The sequence below is a fragment of the Durotheca rogersii genome, assembly GCF_024521655.1.
Source record: "Durotheca rogersii strain YMJ 92031201 chromosome Unknown GGS23scaffold_4, whole genome shotgun sequence".
NCBI lineage: Eukaryota > Fungi > Ascomycota > Sordariomycetes > Xylariales > Xylariaceae > Durotheca > Durotheca rogersii.
In genome coordinates, this window is record NW_026251235.1 from 271,937 (window position 1) to 288,899 (window position 16,963).

At 58.4% G+C, this 16,963-nt stretch overlaps 2 protein-coding genes across 2 annotated transcripts; one reads left to right on the forward strand and one right to left on the reverse strand.

The window, feature by feature from the left end:
- Window positions 1–9,696: 9,696 nt before the first annotated feature.
- On the reverse strand, window positions 9,697–11,504 carry GGS23DRAFT_352675 (uncharacterized protein). The gene is made up of 2 exons (XM_051513144.1): window positions 10,178–11,504; window positions 9,697–10,048 (listed from the first exon to the last, which is right to left on the reverse strand). Exons 1-2 carry the CDS (start codon window positions 11,241–11,243, stop codon window positions 9,849–9,851), a joined length of 1,266 nt encoding a protein of 421 aa, XP_051374440.1. The 5' UTR covers window positions 11,244–11,504; the 3' UTR covers window positions 9,697–9,848.
- Window positions 11,505–12,280: 776 nt separating this feature from the next.
- Window positions 12,281–14,713, forward strand: GGS23DRAFT_553975 (GPI-anchored wall transfer protein 1). The gene is made up of 2 exons (XM_051515504.1): window positions 12,281–12,740; window positions 12,818–14,713. The coding sequence occupies exons 1-2, from the start codon at window positions 12,636–12,638 to the stop codon at window positions 14,201–14,203; spliced, it is 1,491 nt and encodes a 496-aa protein (XP_051374441.1). The 5' UTR covers window positions 12,281–12,635; the 3' UTR covers window positions 14,204–14,713.
- The last annotated feature ends 2,250 nt before the right edge of the window (window positions 14,714–16,963 follow it).

Genomic DNA, 16,963 nt, shown 5'->3' on the forward strand with positions numbered 1-16,963 from the left:
TTCGGTCGTGAGACTAGCAGCTAAAATCCCACGGTAGCGTTATCGAAAAGCATTGGAGCTTTATTGGATGCTACCGGACGAGTTTTCCGTACTTCCCAGTCCGGGGTCAGCAGCCGGGGATTTTCTTTAGATCTTGGGGTCGTGTTCGTCTCGGGGTCTATGCCTTCGCTAGGACAAGTGAACAGATAAGCCACATCTCTAGAACCATGCACGATACGGCGTAGATGGCCGATGGAGAGGGGGATGGAGGGGGAGGGGGGGCGCAATCGGCCGGGGTAGGGATAGGAGAACGAGGAAGAGGAGAGGAGAGGATGGGAGAGAGCCCTGAAGAGGCGATGAAAGGACGTGACGTGACGTGAACTCCACCCGCTCTAACGTTGTCCATCCGACTAGACCTATGATAACCTAGCCCGATAAGCCTGGACGGACTACCAAATTACTACTGCTGAACACCTGTGGCCAACCCCGCAATTATATCTTCAGCGTAATTCGTGCTATTCTTGATCTTACCAGGGGTGGAAAGGGAGGGAGGGGGGGGGGGGCTCAGGCTGCGGACTTTCCGAGCCGACGAGTCCATAATGACAGAGCATCAGCTGGTCACCCAAGTAGCTAGTTGGCTAAGTCGTCTATGAACATAGCTACGTCTCCCCATCTCCAGTAAATTCCCTATTTACCCGAGACTAGGAGGGGTCGCAGAAGTACTGGGTGCCCTTCAAGACTGTCCCGTGGGCGTAGGGCCGTATATTCCGGCTTATCGTGGCGTCCTCCGATGAGTGAATGGCAGGGCTTCGTTGCTGCTACCCCCCTCCCCCCTCCCCCCCGGGTTCGTAGTGGACTAGGCCTTGGCATCTCTTAACATGATCTAGAAACGATCTCCTTCCTTCGGGTGATCACGATCGTTCCGGACATATATTACTGATATATCGTATGTAACTTCTCCCATAGCTTCAGGCCTATGTAGGTGTAGCGTGGGCTATGCAGTCATGGTCGTGCTCGCCAGGGCAAAAACCTGGCATGGCGACAACGCGATCTTACCACTGTGGGCCGAAGGCCTAATTTAGGAAAAAGAAAGAAGAGAAGAGAAGGCAAAGACGGTTATCTAGGGTGCTACCACGAGGAGCTGCCTGCAGGTCTTGGCGGGTTGACGTACCTACACTATGAGTACGTGGACGATCTCCCACAGCCCATCGCCGGATATTACCACGATGGCATCCTCCCTCTCTTATCTGGGCTGGGTGTGCTCGTATGCGTATGCCGTAGGTACACATGGCCATACTACCCAACCAGCAAGCCGAGCCGGACAGCATTGGTCAGATATTCGATACCTGCCCACCCCCTAGACGACGCTGTAACCGAAACCATCGCCCAGCATACGCCAATGCGATATCACTCGCATGTTTTGACAGCGCTAACGCGTCGAGCGAAGAGAAGGAGGGGGTGGCACAACCTATCTTACCTTACCCTATGTAGCACCTAACGTCCTCGCCATATACCCCGGAGTCTCGAATGATGGAACCAGAAACTCGAATCTTTCGCTCGTGTGGCCTCTCTCGGTACCGGCATTAGCACGTAACCCTCCCCTCCCACCCCTCCCTCTTCCCCCCAAGTGCGACGGTATCCACAGCGCCCTCTTGGTACAGAATCTAGATCGCGGGGGGTTTTTTTTTTATATTTTTTTTTTTGATATCGGAGAGGGGTGGGTGGGAGAGGATGGGAGCTCGGAGACTCCGAGACGTTGTCACAAGAACGGGTAGGAGAGAGTGACAGAGAGAGAGCGAGGAAACGGACTACGGACTACGGGCTACGGGGATGGTGCTATGACGAGAGAGAGCTGAGCCAGACTCTTTAGTCACGGTGCCGATCCTGATTTCTTGCATTGCGCGGACGGCCGATGACTTAACGAGGCGCCAGAGAGGGCTGACGAGAGACGACTAGACATGGACCAGGCCCCTAACGTACGGAGGGGAAGAAAACCTGGGCGCGAACCATCCAAGCCCTGCTAGCCCACGATCCTAACGTGATCTCGTCGAGAACTCTTACTAGACGATCGATCACGTATCTAGTGGAGACCAGTTGCGCTACCTACCTACCTACCTACCTACCTTACATAGCTACCTACCTCTTCTTAGGGATGGAAAAGGGGAGGGGAGGGGAGGGGAGGGGGGCGGAAAACACGCGCAGGTACAAACTTGTCATCTCGCTAGGTCGCGTAGCACAAGCGAGATGACGATCACGATCTTGGAGGCATCCCGGTTGCGTATGGAAAACTGTAGATGGGGTGGAAGAAGAGGTCGATCACGATCAGGCCACGACCAAATCTTCCTAGGGCTGGACTGACTGGGTGCTGTTCTCGTCGCCTCACCTTCTTGCTACGTCCCCTACATACCTACAGTGCAGCGTTACCACGGGAGCCCCTTTCCCCTTTCCCCTGGTCTGACTGGTTCCTTGTGGGATTCGATAAGCACTGCTACATATGGGTATGCATGGCTGAGTAGCCATGCCATTTCGGAAACGCCCGCCGCGTTATACCTAGCAGCGACGACGAAGAGAGAAAACGGCGAGAGAGAGAGAGAGACCTAGGAGAGATAGGAAATGAACACACACACACGCCTGGGACAAGGAATCGAGGGGATGTGCAACCTACTACCTACACGTCTGCAATATGCAGACAATCTTCCAGCACTATCACCCCCCTCCCCCCCCCAACCCCCCTTTCCCCCTACAAGGTGTGGAGAACTACCCACGGGCGTACATACCATATAGGTAGGCATATAGTAAGGTAGGCCACCTTGCAAATCCGCGCGCGAGGCTCTGGTATAGGTATGGGTAATCGCCGATGTGTCCGTACTACCGAGGACTAGCTGCGTGTGCTACCGTCCGCGCTAACACGCGCAGGGCCTTGGCGATTTGCAACGTCGTGAGCCGCGCTTAACCTGATCCTCTCGGACCTGCGTTGCGATCCTGCACGGTTTTACAAATAAAGGTGGGTGGGCAGAGGTAGGGGGTAGGGAACAAGGGGGGGGAGAGAGCCAGGGGGGGAGAGCCAGGGGGGGGGGGGCGTGTGCGGACGCGAGATGGTGGTTCGTCTTGCAGCTCTCCTCCTGCTCTGCTATCGGAACCCCTCTAGCTACGGGTTGCTCGAAAAAAGAGGACATGGTCGACTGCATTACGAGATGTATGTACCTACCTACCGCCCCATACCTACGTCCCTCGCAGCAAGTAGCTCGCCACCTCGTACATACATAACGCATATGCAGCCGGGGCGGAAGTATCCTGACGGAGCAAATGGGAGGCGGAGGAGGGGAGGAGAAGGGGGAGGGAGAGGAGGAGGAGGAGAGGAGGAGGAGGAACAGGAGGCGAGGGCCAGAGGGAATGCCGTGGCGCATGTAATATTGCTCACCTACATACACACGTATACGCTATTATCAAGCATCAGATTAGGTGATAGACGAGGTGCGGTAGATATATCTCCTCTCGTTCCTCGCCTCTCCCGTTCTTCTATCTTTCTTCGTCCCCAGAAGAGAGAAGGAGAAGGAGAAGGACAAGAACCAGGAGAAGGGCACGGCGGGACAGGCCCGCCACGGTGACGACAAGGCGAATGGCAAGGGTCGGATTCGAAATCTTGTCCATCTCGTGCGAGAGGCAAGATCGAGATTGCCTCGGAGGATCAGTCGGCTTGGCGGACTGGGCTCCCCTATCTCCTGTCCGAGACTACAACGTGGCGCCCTCGCGTGCTCCATTTCGATATCCCACATTAGGGGGGTGTGCTTCTGAGGAGATGGATTCCTAATTATATGCATGCCCATATATAACACATACCTACTTACATACGGACATGTATATATAGATATAGATATAGATATATGTGTGTGTGTGTGTGTCTATATAGAATATGTGTCTACATGCCCACCTATGTGTCCATGGGGGGGGGGCGTGGGCTACACCACGTACCTACATACACATACACACACACTCGACATCCATGCCAACGTGCCTCTCTTCCACACATATGCATACCTACACACACCCCTACATATACCTACCTACCTTCCTACCTACAACACGCATATCCACAGCATGTAGGCCTGCGTACGTACATGCACAGGTGCATGGCCATCTCACGGACGCAAGCGAGTAGGTAGGTACTTCTCACGTAGGTGTGTTAGATTGTAGATATAGATTAGATGAGATGCAGGCAGGATACTACACGTCGCCTTTCAGCTGGGCGGCCAGACAGAGGGCGTCGTCAGATAGGCACACCCGTAGCCCACGCCTAGCCCACATACAGATATACGTGCAGGCCATCTGCCTACACACATACATATGTACGCATGTAGGTCTCTCGTGTATGTAGGGTTCTTTCTCCTCGTCACCTACCGGACCGGCTTCTTCTTCTCTGCGGCGGCGGCGGCGGACGGGTAGGTAGATAGGTAGAGACGTGCGCATAGTACTACCTATCAAAGCCACCAACCTCTCCCATTCTCACTCTCGCTCTCTGTCTTTCTCTCACTCTCTCGCCCTCTCGCCCTCTCGCTCGCTTCCTTCCTGCTGAGGGTGTGCCTTCGCTCCCGACGGCGGCCCCCTTGTCCTCGCCCCTGTCCTCCGCATTCTGCCTATCCTCCATGTAGGTAGCTGCGCTGATAGCCTCTACGCACACAGCTACGCACGTACATATGTGGACGCAACCCACGTATGCACCCGCGACGCATCTAGGCATGGCGTGTAGATGTAGGTGTAGCATGGAGGCAGTGCCCCCCCCCCCCCCCTCTCCCCCCTTAAGTACCTGGCCTACGTGGCATCGTGTACACACACACGCCTACAGCTAAGTACCCGTCAAGGGGGGTGTGAGGTCTAGCCTGGTAAGTATCTCGCAAGTAGCTCACCCCCCTCCCTCTCCCCCTGGCCCCCCACTCAGACGTTGACGAACGAACGGGGCGACATGGGCTACGAGATGTACCTAAGGCACGTATGCGCGTATGCACGTACCTATGTAATATATGGATATTGTACCTGTGTGCTGCTCTACTGGGCCTGCTGGGAGGAGAGGGAGGGGGGGGAGAAGGCCAGATAGATAGGAGGACGCCGAAGAGAGAGAGAGAGAGAGAGAGAGATAGGGAAGAAAGAAGAAGAGAACTTGTCACGAATGCTACTGTATCGAAGGGTTCGAGCATGAGATATTACCTGCCTATATGTTACCTGTCACCTTAGCCTGGGTGGAGGGGGGGGGGAGAAGAAGAACCTTGCTCATTTCCACACGAGGAGGTCCCCCTGGTCCTGATCTCGCACCGCTGATCGATGGACGGATCGTCCTTTTTTTTTTTCCTTTCTTCATGCACGACATTCGTCAGATTTGGGGGGAGGCAAGAAACGGGAGAGAGAGAAAAAAAAATAAAGATAAAAATGACGGGCTCGTCCGCGCAACGGTCGGATCAAGGGCGTAGCATTCGAGACAAGACCTACATCTAGACATGCGGACATATAGTATACCTACCTACCTACCTATACACATGCCTCCTGTCGACGCCCCTACGCGCAACACCGCCGCCCAATGGGTCGACGATGACCTTGCACGTTTGAACCAGCTACCTGTAGCTATCATTACCTTACCTACCTTCCTACCTACCTATTCCAATTCCAGGCCGACGCTCCCAATGGCTGGTTCCCCCCCCCGGTCCACCAGCACACTCCCCTCCCCCCCGTCTTGCCCCCCCCCCTTTCGGCTCCTCCTCTTGGGTAATCGGCATCGACCCCAAAATCTTGATTCGGGTTTTTTTTTTTTTTTTTTTTGCGCGTCTTCGCGACGACTAGAAAAGCCCGCTCCCCACATATCTAACGTGTTGCGTGCGCGCACATAGGTAAAGTATTGACACGCAAGCTTTTTTTTTTTTCTTCTCCTTTCTCCCCCCTACCTTATCCTATCCTATCCTATCCGTCGGCCGACGTTACTACTATACTGGGTGCGCGAGAGAGAGATTGCGATCCGCCCCATCCCCCTCCGCTCCCCCCCTTCCCCCCTTCCCCAACAATCCTGAGCCCCAGGTAGGTAGGTAGCAAGCCGACGTTCCCCGGCGGATTTCGTGGAGTACCTAGGAAGAGGGGCCGCCGCGCGCCCGCGCCCGCGCAAGAGACTGATGTGGGCGCTTCTGACTTGCTTGCTCGCTTGCTTGCGCTGCTGCTACCGCCGTGCCCGCCGTCGCCGCCGCCTGCTGGCGTGGACGTTGTTGGTGCAGCGTCGCGAGCTGGCCCGAGGCAGAGGGGGGGGGGGGGGGGGCGCCTTGCCAAGGCGCGAGAAAATACCTACCCGCAGTTGAGGGCGCAGCCAAGGGAACCGCCAGGGGGGTGCATGCCTACCTATACGAGAGCCGCGAAGCCGAGGAGGGAGCGTGCTGTGTCGAACCTTGAGCACCGGCTTTTTTTTTTTTTTAAATTTAAAAATTTTCGTTTGGAGATAAGACCTCATGAGAGCTTCGTCAAGACGGTAGTTACGTAAATCAGGACCGCAGGGTGGTGCGGGCGTAGCAGCCACGGTGTCGTCTTCGCGCCTCCATCTCCATCTCCATCTCCATCTCTGCACTTGCACTTTGGGGGAGGGGGGAAGGATGGGGGGACCTGTGGTTTGGACGAGGTGTTGTCATGATGGGACGATTTATATATTATCGTATGAGGCTGGGTCGGACTACGCACGCACGGGAGGTAGCATTCCCCGGGGACAATGCCCTGGAACCTGCACGCGTAACGCATCACCCGCCGGGCCTATGGCATCATCGCGTCGTCTGCGACAATATTTAACGCAAGCCGGGACGGCGCCCAGGAGAGGAGGAAAGAAAAAAAAAGGGGGGGGCGGGAGGGGAGGAAGAGGGGGGGGAGGCGCCGCGAGCGAGAGGTCATCGAGTCTATATACTCGATATTAAGCTTAATATCGGCCCCCCCGACCCAGGTTGATGGGACCATCGGCCCGGACGCTCAGACGCCCGGACGGCGCAGACCCCCCCAAGCGAGATCGAGATAAACCTAGAGCGCGATCTAGACTCTAACTCGGGGTGGTAAGAGGGGGCGAAACGGGGCAGAGGGGGGGGGGGGGGGGAGGGGCTGGGCGCGCAGAGACGAAATAATAAATGGTATCCCGTCCCTTGTGCTTGTGCCTACTATACGTTGTGTAAGTATGGTACGATACCCTTACTTGTACGCATAACGCGGAGGTGTGTTGGAGGTAGGTAGGTAGGTATATTCACCCCCGTCGATGTATACCTACCCCTATGCGGAGACAGGTGTGGCTGGAGCCTCGTGTCGGCAGCGTGGGTAGGGAGTATGAGTAGGCAGCATGCCTATATGCGCGCTGCACTGCGTACGCAGCATCTGTGCGCCGCGTACAGCTGTATTACAGGCGCGTCGGGTACCTATTGCGTTGCTACAACTGTCTCTTGCCTATAGGTATTATCTCGGCCAGTGCCTCTGCTTGTTCCCCCCCCCCCCTTTTCCCTCCCCTCCCCCTCTCTGCCTTCCATCTTCTCCTCCCCGTCTCCTCCTCCTCCTCCTCCTCCTCCCTCCAGCCGGTATACGCGGCGCTCGGGTTCGATAGAGGAGGCAAGAGCGGCGGGAGGGCCAGAGGCCGTCGTCCAGGGTACAGGGCCCGCGGGCTTAGATGCCCTCGCTATAGCACCGGGGTTCCCCACGTTATCATCGGCTGGGCATCTTGCAGATGTTGGGGGAGAGAGGGAGGGGCCGAAGGAGGAGGAGGAGGGGGGGAGGGGGGTATAGAGAGCGAATACTGACGCATGTACGTGCGTGCGTGCGTGCGTGCGTGCGTGCCGAGCCTACCACGTCGTGACATAGTCAGGAAGCTGTTTTCGGGCTAGTCTTCCCCCGGTCTCCATCCGAGATCCCTCGCTAATGTACGTACACGTATAATACTCTACACGTTTTTTTTCCCGCTCTCCTCCGTATCAGGCCCAGGTGTGTCGTCGTCCGGGTGCCGGCTTGCGGCGTAGGCAGGAGGAAGGAGGGGGGAGGGGAGGGCGTGGGTTTAAGGGGTGGGGAGGGGGGAACGCCAAAGATCATCGCCAGTTACGAACGCACACCTTGCTGCCCGGCTCCGTTCCCCGGCCTCGCCGCGGGCGGGGTGAGTAAGCCTTAGCGAGCTCTGCCGTCGGCGGCGGCTCGTCGCGGAGGGATCGTATTCCAGCGGCGGGCGCTAGGCGAAGGAAGGAAGGCGGAGGCTGTGCGTGGCTGGACGGCGGTTCGCCTTATAACGTCGAGCACGGCTATCTCGTGACCCCGGGTAGGGCATGTATTGTGACGTACGGCCTGTAGTGACGACACCCAGGACCCTGTCGATCTCGAGGTCGGTTCAACGCCTGAACAACAACTTACTAAGCTGGGCTTGGGTCACCCTTGTTTATAGCGAGGCAAAGAAGCTAGCTCCTTGAAGGCTACTTCGACAAGGCAGATCGGTGACGATCGACAGTGTACAGCTCTTTACGGGAGGTGCCCTTGCCTCCTCCTTACTGCAGGCCAATAGGCTCGTAGTAATAGTAGTAGCTAGTTAAGCAGCCCGCCATCCTTGGACCTCGCGAACTGGCAGCTCGTACGGACGCGGCACCTTTATTTAGAATCAGCCGCACCTCCAAGACTTCCCTTCTCGGCAAGGGCTGGCCTCGCTGTACGGATCCGCATCCCCGGTAGTTCGACAGGAATCCCGGGGCTTAATCATCGTGTTGGCAGCATCCGCTTGGCATCGAGTCCAGGCCAAGCGTCGACGGGGTTCTGCGTGAAAGAGAGGCGAGGCCGCGTGTGGCACAGGGCTTACGTACGCCAGAGATACTCGTAGTGACTCAACTCTCATCACAGACGTCGTAGACAATGAAAAGGCGCTCACGAGATCGGCAGGAGTACTGAACTAAGAGCCTCTCTCTGCTTCTGTACCATCACGTCGTCAACTGTAGAAGCGCTTCCTGGAAAGGATATGCTCCAACCCCCTGACTTCGTAATGCGAGTTAACCGCATGCGCCGTTATTGAGGCACGGGGCACGTCTCGGATCAAAAGCCTCGTCTTACATGCGAGTGCGTAGCTTGCAGCTCGGCCAACATCCACCGAAACGGTGGGCAACCGATATACGTATTGAGCCTGATACCTACTGCTTGCGATAGGCAAGCGAAGCCTCACGAGTGGCGATACAGCTAGTCCACCCTGGCGAATAGATCGCAGATCTAGTAGACGTAGGCAGCGGCAAGTGGAGAGGGCAGGTTACATTTGCCCAGGGAGCCCGCTCAACGGCCTCCTGCATGGGCTTTTCTTCCCGACGTTTGGAGCGATCTCCTTGTTTCCTAAAATATATCAAACAAAGGCTGCCTTATTATATACAGAACAAAGAGTAGTGGCGAGCGACATCGTCGGCTACGGGGCAGTAAGGGACACTAAGCATACTACTCAGATCAGGTCAGCAGCAACAATACTGCTATTCCTTGTGACTAAGTTCGTTGCCGGACTTTTCGTCCCCGTAGCCAGATTAACCCCGTGGCTCCCAGGTGAAGACCGAGTAAGCTAGGCCTAGATACATCGCGTTCATTCATTATATGTGTCCTGCGTAAGATCCGTCTGCCCACGCCGATAAATCACCCACAGTTTTCCCATACCGACCCTGCCCAACTTTACCATATATCCTAATGTAACGCTATTACGCCTGTGTCCCCCTCGGTTGCTCCTCCTAGCCAAATACACCTCATTTAAGAAGCATGAGAGCAAAGGAGGGGGAGTGGAGCGCTCAAAGAAAAGGGGAAATAAAGGAATGTAACCCTAGTGTTGAAGGGGAATACAAGTGTCCCCGCCATAATCGTCGCCCAGCCCCCTATCACGCCTTCCCGGCGAGATACAGGATATTCTCCCGCATAGCCGTCGTCAGCTCGCCCTGTCCCGTGTACACGTACCGGGCGGTCTGGGGCCAGGCCTCGGCGTGCGGCATGGGTAAATAGATGACGTCGCCGTCGCGTACGTGGCCAGACACGAGCAGGGCGGCTATGACGGGCAGGAAGGCCCGCGCGTATTTGAAGTCTGCGTATGCTTTAGTTTCCGCCACAACTTATCTTTGACGTGTTTTTCAATACATGAGACCGGGAGTTGGAAAGGGGGGGGGTAGCAAGGAAGCTAGAAGGACGGGTAGGTAGGCGCGGGGAGACTTACGAATCGGCACGGCCTTCGCGTCCCGTATTAGACTCTCGACGTCGAGGCTGCTCGAGCCGGACCGGATGAATGCTCCCGACCGCGCGTTGCTCGACCGCCGGCGCTGAGACGCCGCGGAGAGGTCGCGGTGGCGAGCCGCCGGAGGAGGCTGCTGTTCGTGGAATCCGCCGTCGTGGAGGTGGGTGCTCGCGCGGCGGGCACGCCACGATGGCAGCGGGTCGGGGACAGTGGCGCGTAGCTCGTCGGTGTTGAAGCTGCGCTGGAGCAGGAACGACGGCCGCTCCAGAGCCCGTGGCCGGACGATGGCGCGGACCGTCAGGTGGTTGCTACCTGGCGTCTGCGCGTGCCTCGACGACGAGACCAGGCCCCGTCTGCACTCGCGGCCCGCGTCGGCCGAGCGGCTGTGGTTGTGCTGGCGCAGCGACCGGGCAATGATAAAGGCGTCGGCCGCCTTCGCGTTCCCGTAGTAGACGTGGCCCCAGGTCCGGAGCTGGTCCCGGAGATCCGCGCCGCCGGAGGGGATCCTCCGCGGGGAGGCAGCTGTTGAAGCTTGAGACGCCTGGCGGTCCGTGGCATAGTACTTTCGGTCATGTGCGGGAGCGGGAGGCCCCCGTAGACCATCACGGAAAGCTGCGGATCCCGAGCCCTTTCGAGAATTGCCGCCTTCTCCCCGGGGCGGTGGGAAGTTCGGGGAGACCGGTGTCAGGAGCCCCTGAGACGTACCGGGCAGCGGTAAGATGCTGATCTTCTCGAGCCTCGAGACCAACGGCGACGGGCAGTACCCGTCGATGGGCGTCAGGGCACTCAAGCTGATCGCGCTGCTGCGCTTCGCCCTTTGGTCGAGGCTGTTGACCAGGGCGCGATCTTGCCTCCTCATCGACCCGTCTGAAGTAGAGGGGTAGATGGGACTCGGGCTCGGCAGGCTCCTGGGGGACCTGGGCGACGGAGACAGGCCAGGACTTGGGGCAGGCCGGAGAGCGGTCTGGGATGCGCCGCCGGGGTTGCGATAGTTGGTCCATATGGGCTCCAGACTCGGACGCTCCGAGACGTTCACTTCGGTGGCCATTTAGCGGGGTGTCAGAAAAGGAATTCAACCAAAGTAGAAGCAGTAGTGATCACTCTCGATCTTAACTGGTGGTTAGACGATTCTCTTAGTATCGTTTGCAATGCTTATGATTAGGAAACGGGATCGACCTCAGTGTGCCGGAGAGCTCGATGGTACCGGGGTGACCTTAATACGTTTGGCTATGAATAGACTGAGCGCGACAAAGGCCTTTCTAGAGCCCCCTTTATGGCTATTCAAAGGAGCGGCGCGGCGGGCCTAGATCAAAGACCGTCGTCGTTTAATTGTCACGGTGTAGGGCGTCGCAACAATAGGAGCCGTCCCCTCCATTTGTAAGACAGAGGCGAAGGACGGAGAGGCCATCATTGCGCACAGGCTAAAAAGTGGAAATAATAGCCGATCTTCCGCCCGAGAGCAAGAATAAAGAAGAACCAAGACGCGCTCTTCTTTGCTCTAGCAGGTATGAGGGATCGAGGATCTCAGGCAAGCAAAGATGCCAAATCACGGGCATCGTCTCGTCGCTCGTCATCGGCGACAAAGAAAGGGCGCAGGTGGCCACAGATTAGGACGGCGAGAGGCAGGTAGCAAGAGCCCTCTTTCATCGGGACAGTTGGCAGAGGGCGGGAAAGAGGGAGGAGGGATATCTGGAACGGGGCATATCGACGTCAGCGCGTAAGATTGGGAAAAGAACGAGAACGGGGACGAGAAGAGATGGTTGTGTAGTGTCGCGGTCCCGAGGCTGTCTTGGTTCAGCGTCAAAAGAGAGCGGGACTTACCTAAGATAGGAGTTAGGGGTCTGTGGGGATCAACTCGGGACCCGGACAACTCCATCCATACTGTCAATTACTAATCGCATGTAGTATTGAGCTATAGACAGTTTCGATGACTCTATAGCTCTATGCATGCCTACCTATAGATATATCTTGCTGAGGAGATGTATTATACCTACCTATATATATGTATGCAGGCAGTATTGGTTACAGTATTTTGTTGGGTAGGTGTATATTGGTGCTTAATTACATACACGTTATAGATGCATCGTGTAATATAGGTACGTACCTGAGTTATGGAATATGAGACGAGGACGGACAGAGAATTTTGCGGCATATGATTGGTCAATCCCACTGCAACTGTGGCGTCACTCTGCAAAGCTGCAGACAGACCTCTCCAATAGCTCTCCTCCTTGCGTACATGTCCTTAAGCAAGATGGACACGACTACAACATCATTACCACCTTCATCACCGCCAGCGCCAATCTCTCCCATATATAGTTTCCCTCTGTCTACGACACGGTTGGCGACGTCCCTCTCCCTGTCGGCGCGATGCCCATCGATTTCCGGTAGTTTTCATCCCGCATCACGACATTGCCAACACATCCCGTAACTCATCGTCGAAATGGCATCCGGTGCGCCGAGCTACAAGCAGCTCAAGGAGGACTTCGTGTCCAACCTTTCGGGGGGGTCGATCGCGGAAATCAACCACGTCACGTTAATAGGACCGGTATGCAACCTAGGCCCGATACCCCCGAGTTCCTGGCGTTCCGAGCTAACGAGACGCTCTCTCTCTCTCCTCGCTAGGTTGCCTTCACCCTATGGTCCATCTTGCAGAGTCGCCAGTCCTTCTTCAAGCCGTACAAACCTCTCAGCTTTCTCGTCGACTTCCTCCTCAACGTCGTCGCCGTGCTGCTCGCCATCACCCTCTACGCGAACACCCCGCTGCTGCTATGCGGCTTGATCCTCGCCCCCGCCCCCCTCATCTACGCATTACCCGCCAATTTCGCCGCCTCCCGGAAGAAGCCCAAGCTACCCCCGAGCGCGCACGCGCAAAAGTCCTCCGCTGCCCTCAGTGCCCTATCTACGAAACCGTTCCTGACGACCTACCGCGGACTCATGCTGGTCATTACCTGTCTAGCTATCCTGGCTGTGGATTTCAGGATCTTTCCTAGACGCTTCGCCAAGGTCGAAACCTGGGGCACCTCGCTGATGGATGTGGGCGTGGGCTCCTTCGTCTTCTCGGCCGGCGTAGTCGCCGCGCGGCCGGTCCTGAGGGAGAGGGCCGCCGGCCGGACAACCCCACTCCTACGACGGCTGCTGTATTCGATGCGCCATTCTCTCCCGCTCCTCGTCCTGGGCGTCATTCGCCTTATCAGCGTCAAAGGCCTCGACTACGCCGAGCACGTCACCGAGTACGGCGTCCATTGGAATTTCTTCTTCACCCTAGGCTTTCTTCCTCCCTTCGTCGCTATCTTCCAGTCTGCCCTCAAAGTCATCCCGTCCTACGCCGCGCTCGCTCTCCTTCTCGGCGTGATCTACCAAGTCGTACTGGAGAGCACGGGCCTGAAGGCGTTCATCCTAACCGCGCCGCGGACCGGTCTCTTCTCCATGAATAGAGAGGGCATATGCAGCTTCTCTGGATACCTCGCCGTATTCTTAGCCGGGCAGGACACCGGCATGTTCGTTCTGCCCCGGAGCATCAACCCACGCAGCGGCACCAGCAACAGCACCCAGCGGACTACCCTGCTCCTGACTATGACTGTGTGGACGTCAGTCTGGGCCGCCCTCTACTTCTTCGCCACCGACTTTTCCTACGGCGCGGGGCTCGACGTGTCGCGGCGCCTGGCCAACCTACCGTACGTGCTGTGGACGGCGGCGTTCAACTCGGCGCAGTTGTTCGCGTGCTGCGCCATCGAGACCGCCTTCTTCCCGTCCTTCCACAACGCAACCGACTCGAGGACGGAGCAGGAGGCCTACGAGACGGCGACGAGCCGGGTGCTGCGGGCTTTCAACCGCAACGGGCTGGCTATGTTCCTGGCGGCGAACCTGCTGACAGGGCTGGTGAACATGACGGTGCCGACCTTGGACGTCGGGCCGCAGGTGGCAATGGGGATCCTGGTGGGGTACGCCGCCGTGCTGGCTGCTCTCGCGGTCGCGCTGGACGCCTGGAATATATCGATCAAGCTGTAAATTTGTTGCATACGTTGGATATAGAGAGAATGACAAGCGTACATATATCGTGTCGAATCACCACCCGCCGGGAACGACATCGTCTCCGTGTGTTTGCGTCCGTGGGTGTACCGAGGGACTGTTGGATCACAACTCTGGGTTCATAGAGCTAGATACGGCAGTTCTGCGTTTGGGACCCCTATTATTTCCCACCTTGGGAAGAGAGCGAGAGCGGCACATACTGATTAGTACGCCTAACATGCAACCCTTCGATCCAAGTCTTTCTCTTCGTACATAGGAGTCAAGTGATGATATAGAACACACATACCTACTTCCCGCGTCTACCCGACCCGACCTCGGCATCTCGCGGTGCCATTCGTCCGCCCTGTCTACTCACCTCACCGCGACGACTGGCCTATACTTGCCGGCCTCTTTTGACGGCTGGCCAACAAGCGCGCCCGAGATGCGGCTCCCGCAGGCCAAGGCCTCTTTGTCCCCCCGCCCCACGCATCCGCTCCCCCCACGCTTCCGCCCCGTCCCGTCAAAGGAGACAAAGGGCAGGCCCCGCCAGACAGGCAGATACGCGAGCCCGGGGGGGGGCTAGCGGTCCGCCTCGCTCCCGTCTCGACGCGCCGCGCTGAAACAGCGCCAGCGCCAGCGCGCGCGCGACAAAGAGATTGTCGTCGCCCCGCCCCGCCCCTTGCGCGCGCGCTGCTGCGCCTGTGCCGGCAGCAAAGGCGCCGTGCGCGAACAGCGCCGTCGAAGCTGTGCCTGCAGGCGTCGCCGGGGGGTTGTTATTAGCCCAGCCACGCCCGCGCGCTCGCTCGCGCTCGAGGGGGAGACAGCGGAGCGGCTGCAGCAGGAGAAGAGGGCACGCAAGCAAGCGAGCAAGCAGGCCCTAGGTAGGTTCGTCGCGGAGACTAAGACGACGCGTTCTCCTCCCCCTTCTTCTCTCTTTCATCCACTGCCTCTTTCTTCCCGTCCACCCCCCCCCCCCCCCTAACCGACGGCCCTGCGCGTCGCCTCCCGAAAGAAACACGCTTGACTCCCCGCTTGCCGGAGATAATAGGCTGGGGCGGGAGGCCGTAGGGACGCTGGGCACGCAGATACGCAGCAGGCGGACGTGGCGCGAGCGCGAGCGCGCGGGCCTAGGTGCCCCGGATACGAATCCGCGGGTAGCAGCACGAGTCGGGCCGAGGGGGGCTCTTCTCCTTTCTCCCCTTTCCTTTCACACGAACCCTTCTTTATCCGCCCGGCACTTATACCTACCCGCGCGGGCCGCTCGCGCCCTCGGGACTATCGTCGTCTCGCGAGAGGCAGGCAGGCAGGCAGGTAGGTCAGCGCAGCGCGCGCGCGCGCGGAAAGCAGCGGCGCAGGCAGGCGGGCGATGGAAGAGGGGCGAGAGAAGGCGGCGCGGGAGGACCAGCAGCAGCGCCCGCGCCGCAGAGACGGCGAGGTCGCGTCGCTCGGCCGCTGCGTGCTGTGGTACCTGGGCGGCTTCGAGAAGGCCCGCCGCATGCGGAACATGGTGCTCGGCGCCGAGCCCCAGGCCCAGGCCCAAGCCCAAGCCCAAGCCCCGGCCGCGGTCGAGGTCAGGGTGGAGGTCAGGGTGGGGACCGAGGCGCCGCGGGCGTAGGGGGCGCGTCGACACGTCCTCTGCATGCTTATATACGCATACGTGCTGCGCTCGCGCCGGCGCTGGCGGTGACGGGTGGGCGGGTGTCGCTGTCCTCCTCTCCGGGGCTGCGTAGGGGGGAGAGGAGCGGGGGGACCGAGGGAGGTAAGTGCGTGGCGGGCCGTCTGCCGCGTACGGCTGGGCAGTATTCTCGGGCGAGATGAGTCCGCTCGAAGGGTGGGGGTCGCGGCGGTGTCGTCGCCTCCCTGGCGACGCGGAATGCTGCGGCCGCCTGTTCCGTTCCCTGTCTCGGGGATCGGGTGCCTGGGTACCTATCTATGCGAGGTTGTGTGCAGTGCCTCGACGGTTCAGTTCAGGTTCGTATAGATAGGCGTTAGAAGTAGCTAGCTAGCCCCTTTGCCAACACGCGGGTTTACATCGCTTGTAGGAGACTTCCATTCTAGACCGTAGATTCAGCCAACACCGACGCCTAGCCCGCACGTCTCGTAGCCACCCCGCGCGCCTTCTCGCCTCGCGCTGACTAACGAGGCCGCCTCCGGGCCGGCGCTGTCGCATGCGCTGCGATATCGCGCACTCTGCCAACGCCCGAGCAGGGCGGTGCCATGTAACGTTCATATTCCTCTGCGTCGGCGTCGGCGTGCATATGCGCATGTAGGCAGGTCTACGCTATGTAGGTACCCCGATCGTCAGGTGCCTGCGTCACTCGTTGTCTCAGCGCACGATCCCACCACCATCACCCACCACTACCACCACCGCCGAACCGAGAGACGTGACGCCGATCCGGCAATGTTCGGATCGCCCCGAGACAGTCCCCCCTCCTCCCCATCTTCCCCGCCTGCGTATAAGCGCGCAACTTAGCTTTCGGGTTGGCATGTGACCATGCCCCCCTGGCACGCTCTTGACCTTATACCGGAACTGTAGAGGTGTGTGTATGTGGAGGTGTGCAGGTGTGCAGGTGTGCAGGTGTGCAGGTGTATGGGGACGGCTAAGTGGGAGTGACGGAGGGACGGATGGACCGATTGCCTTCTTGCTTGGATACAGGCCGATCTCGTCGCATCACACTTTGCGTGTATCTCCCGCTTGCAGCTGCGGACCCTACTAATTCGCGGATGCTGGGGCCGCGAGATAGAGTGCGACGGCGGGCC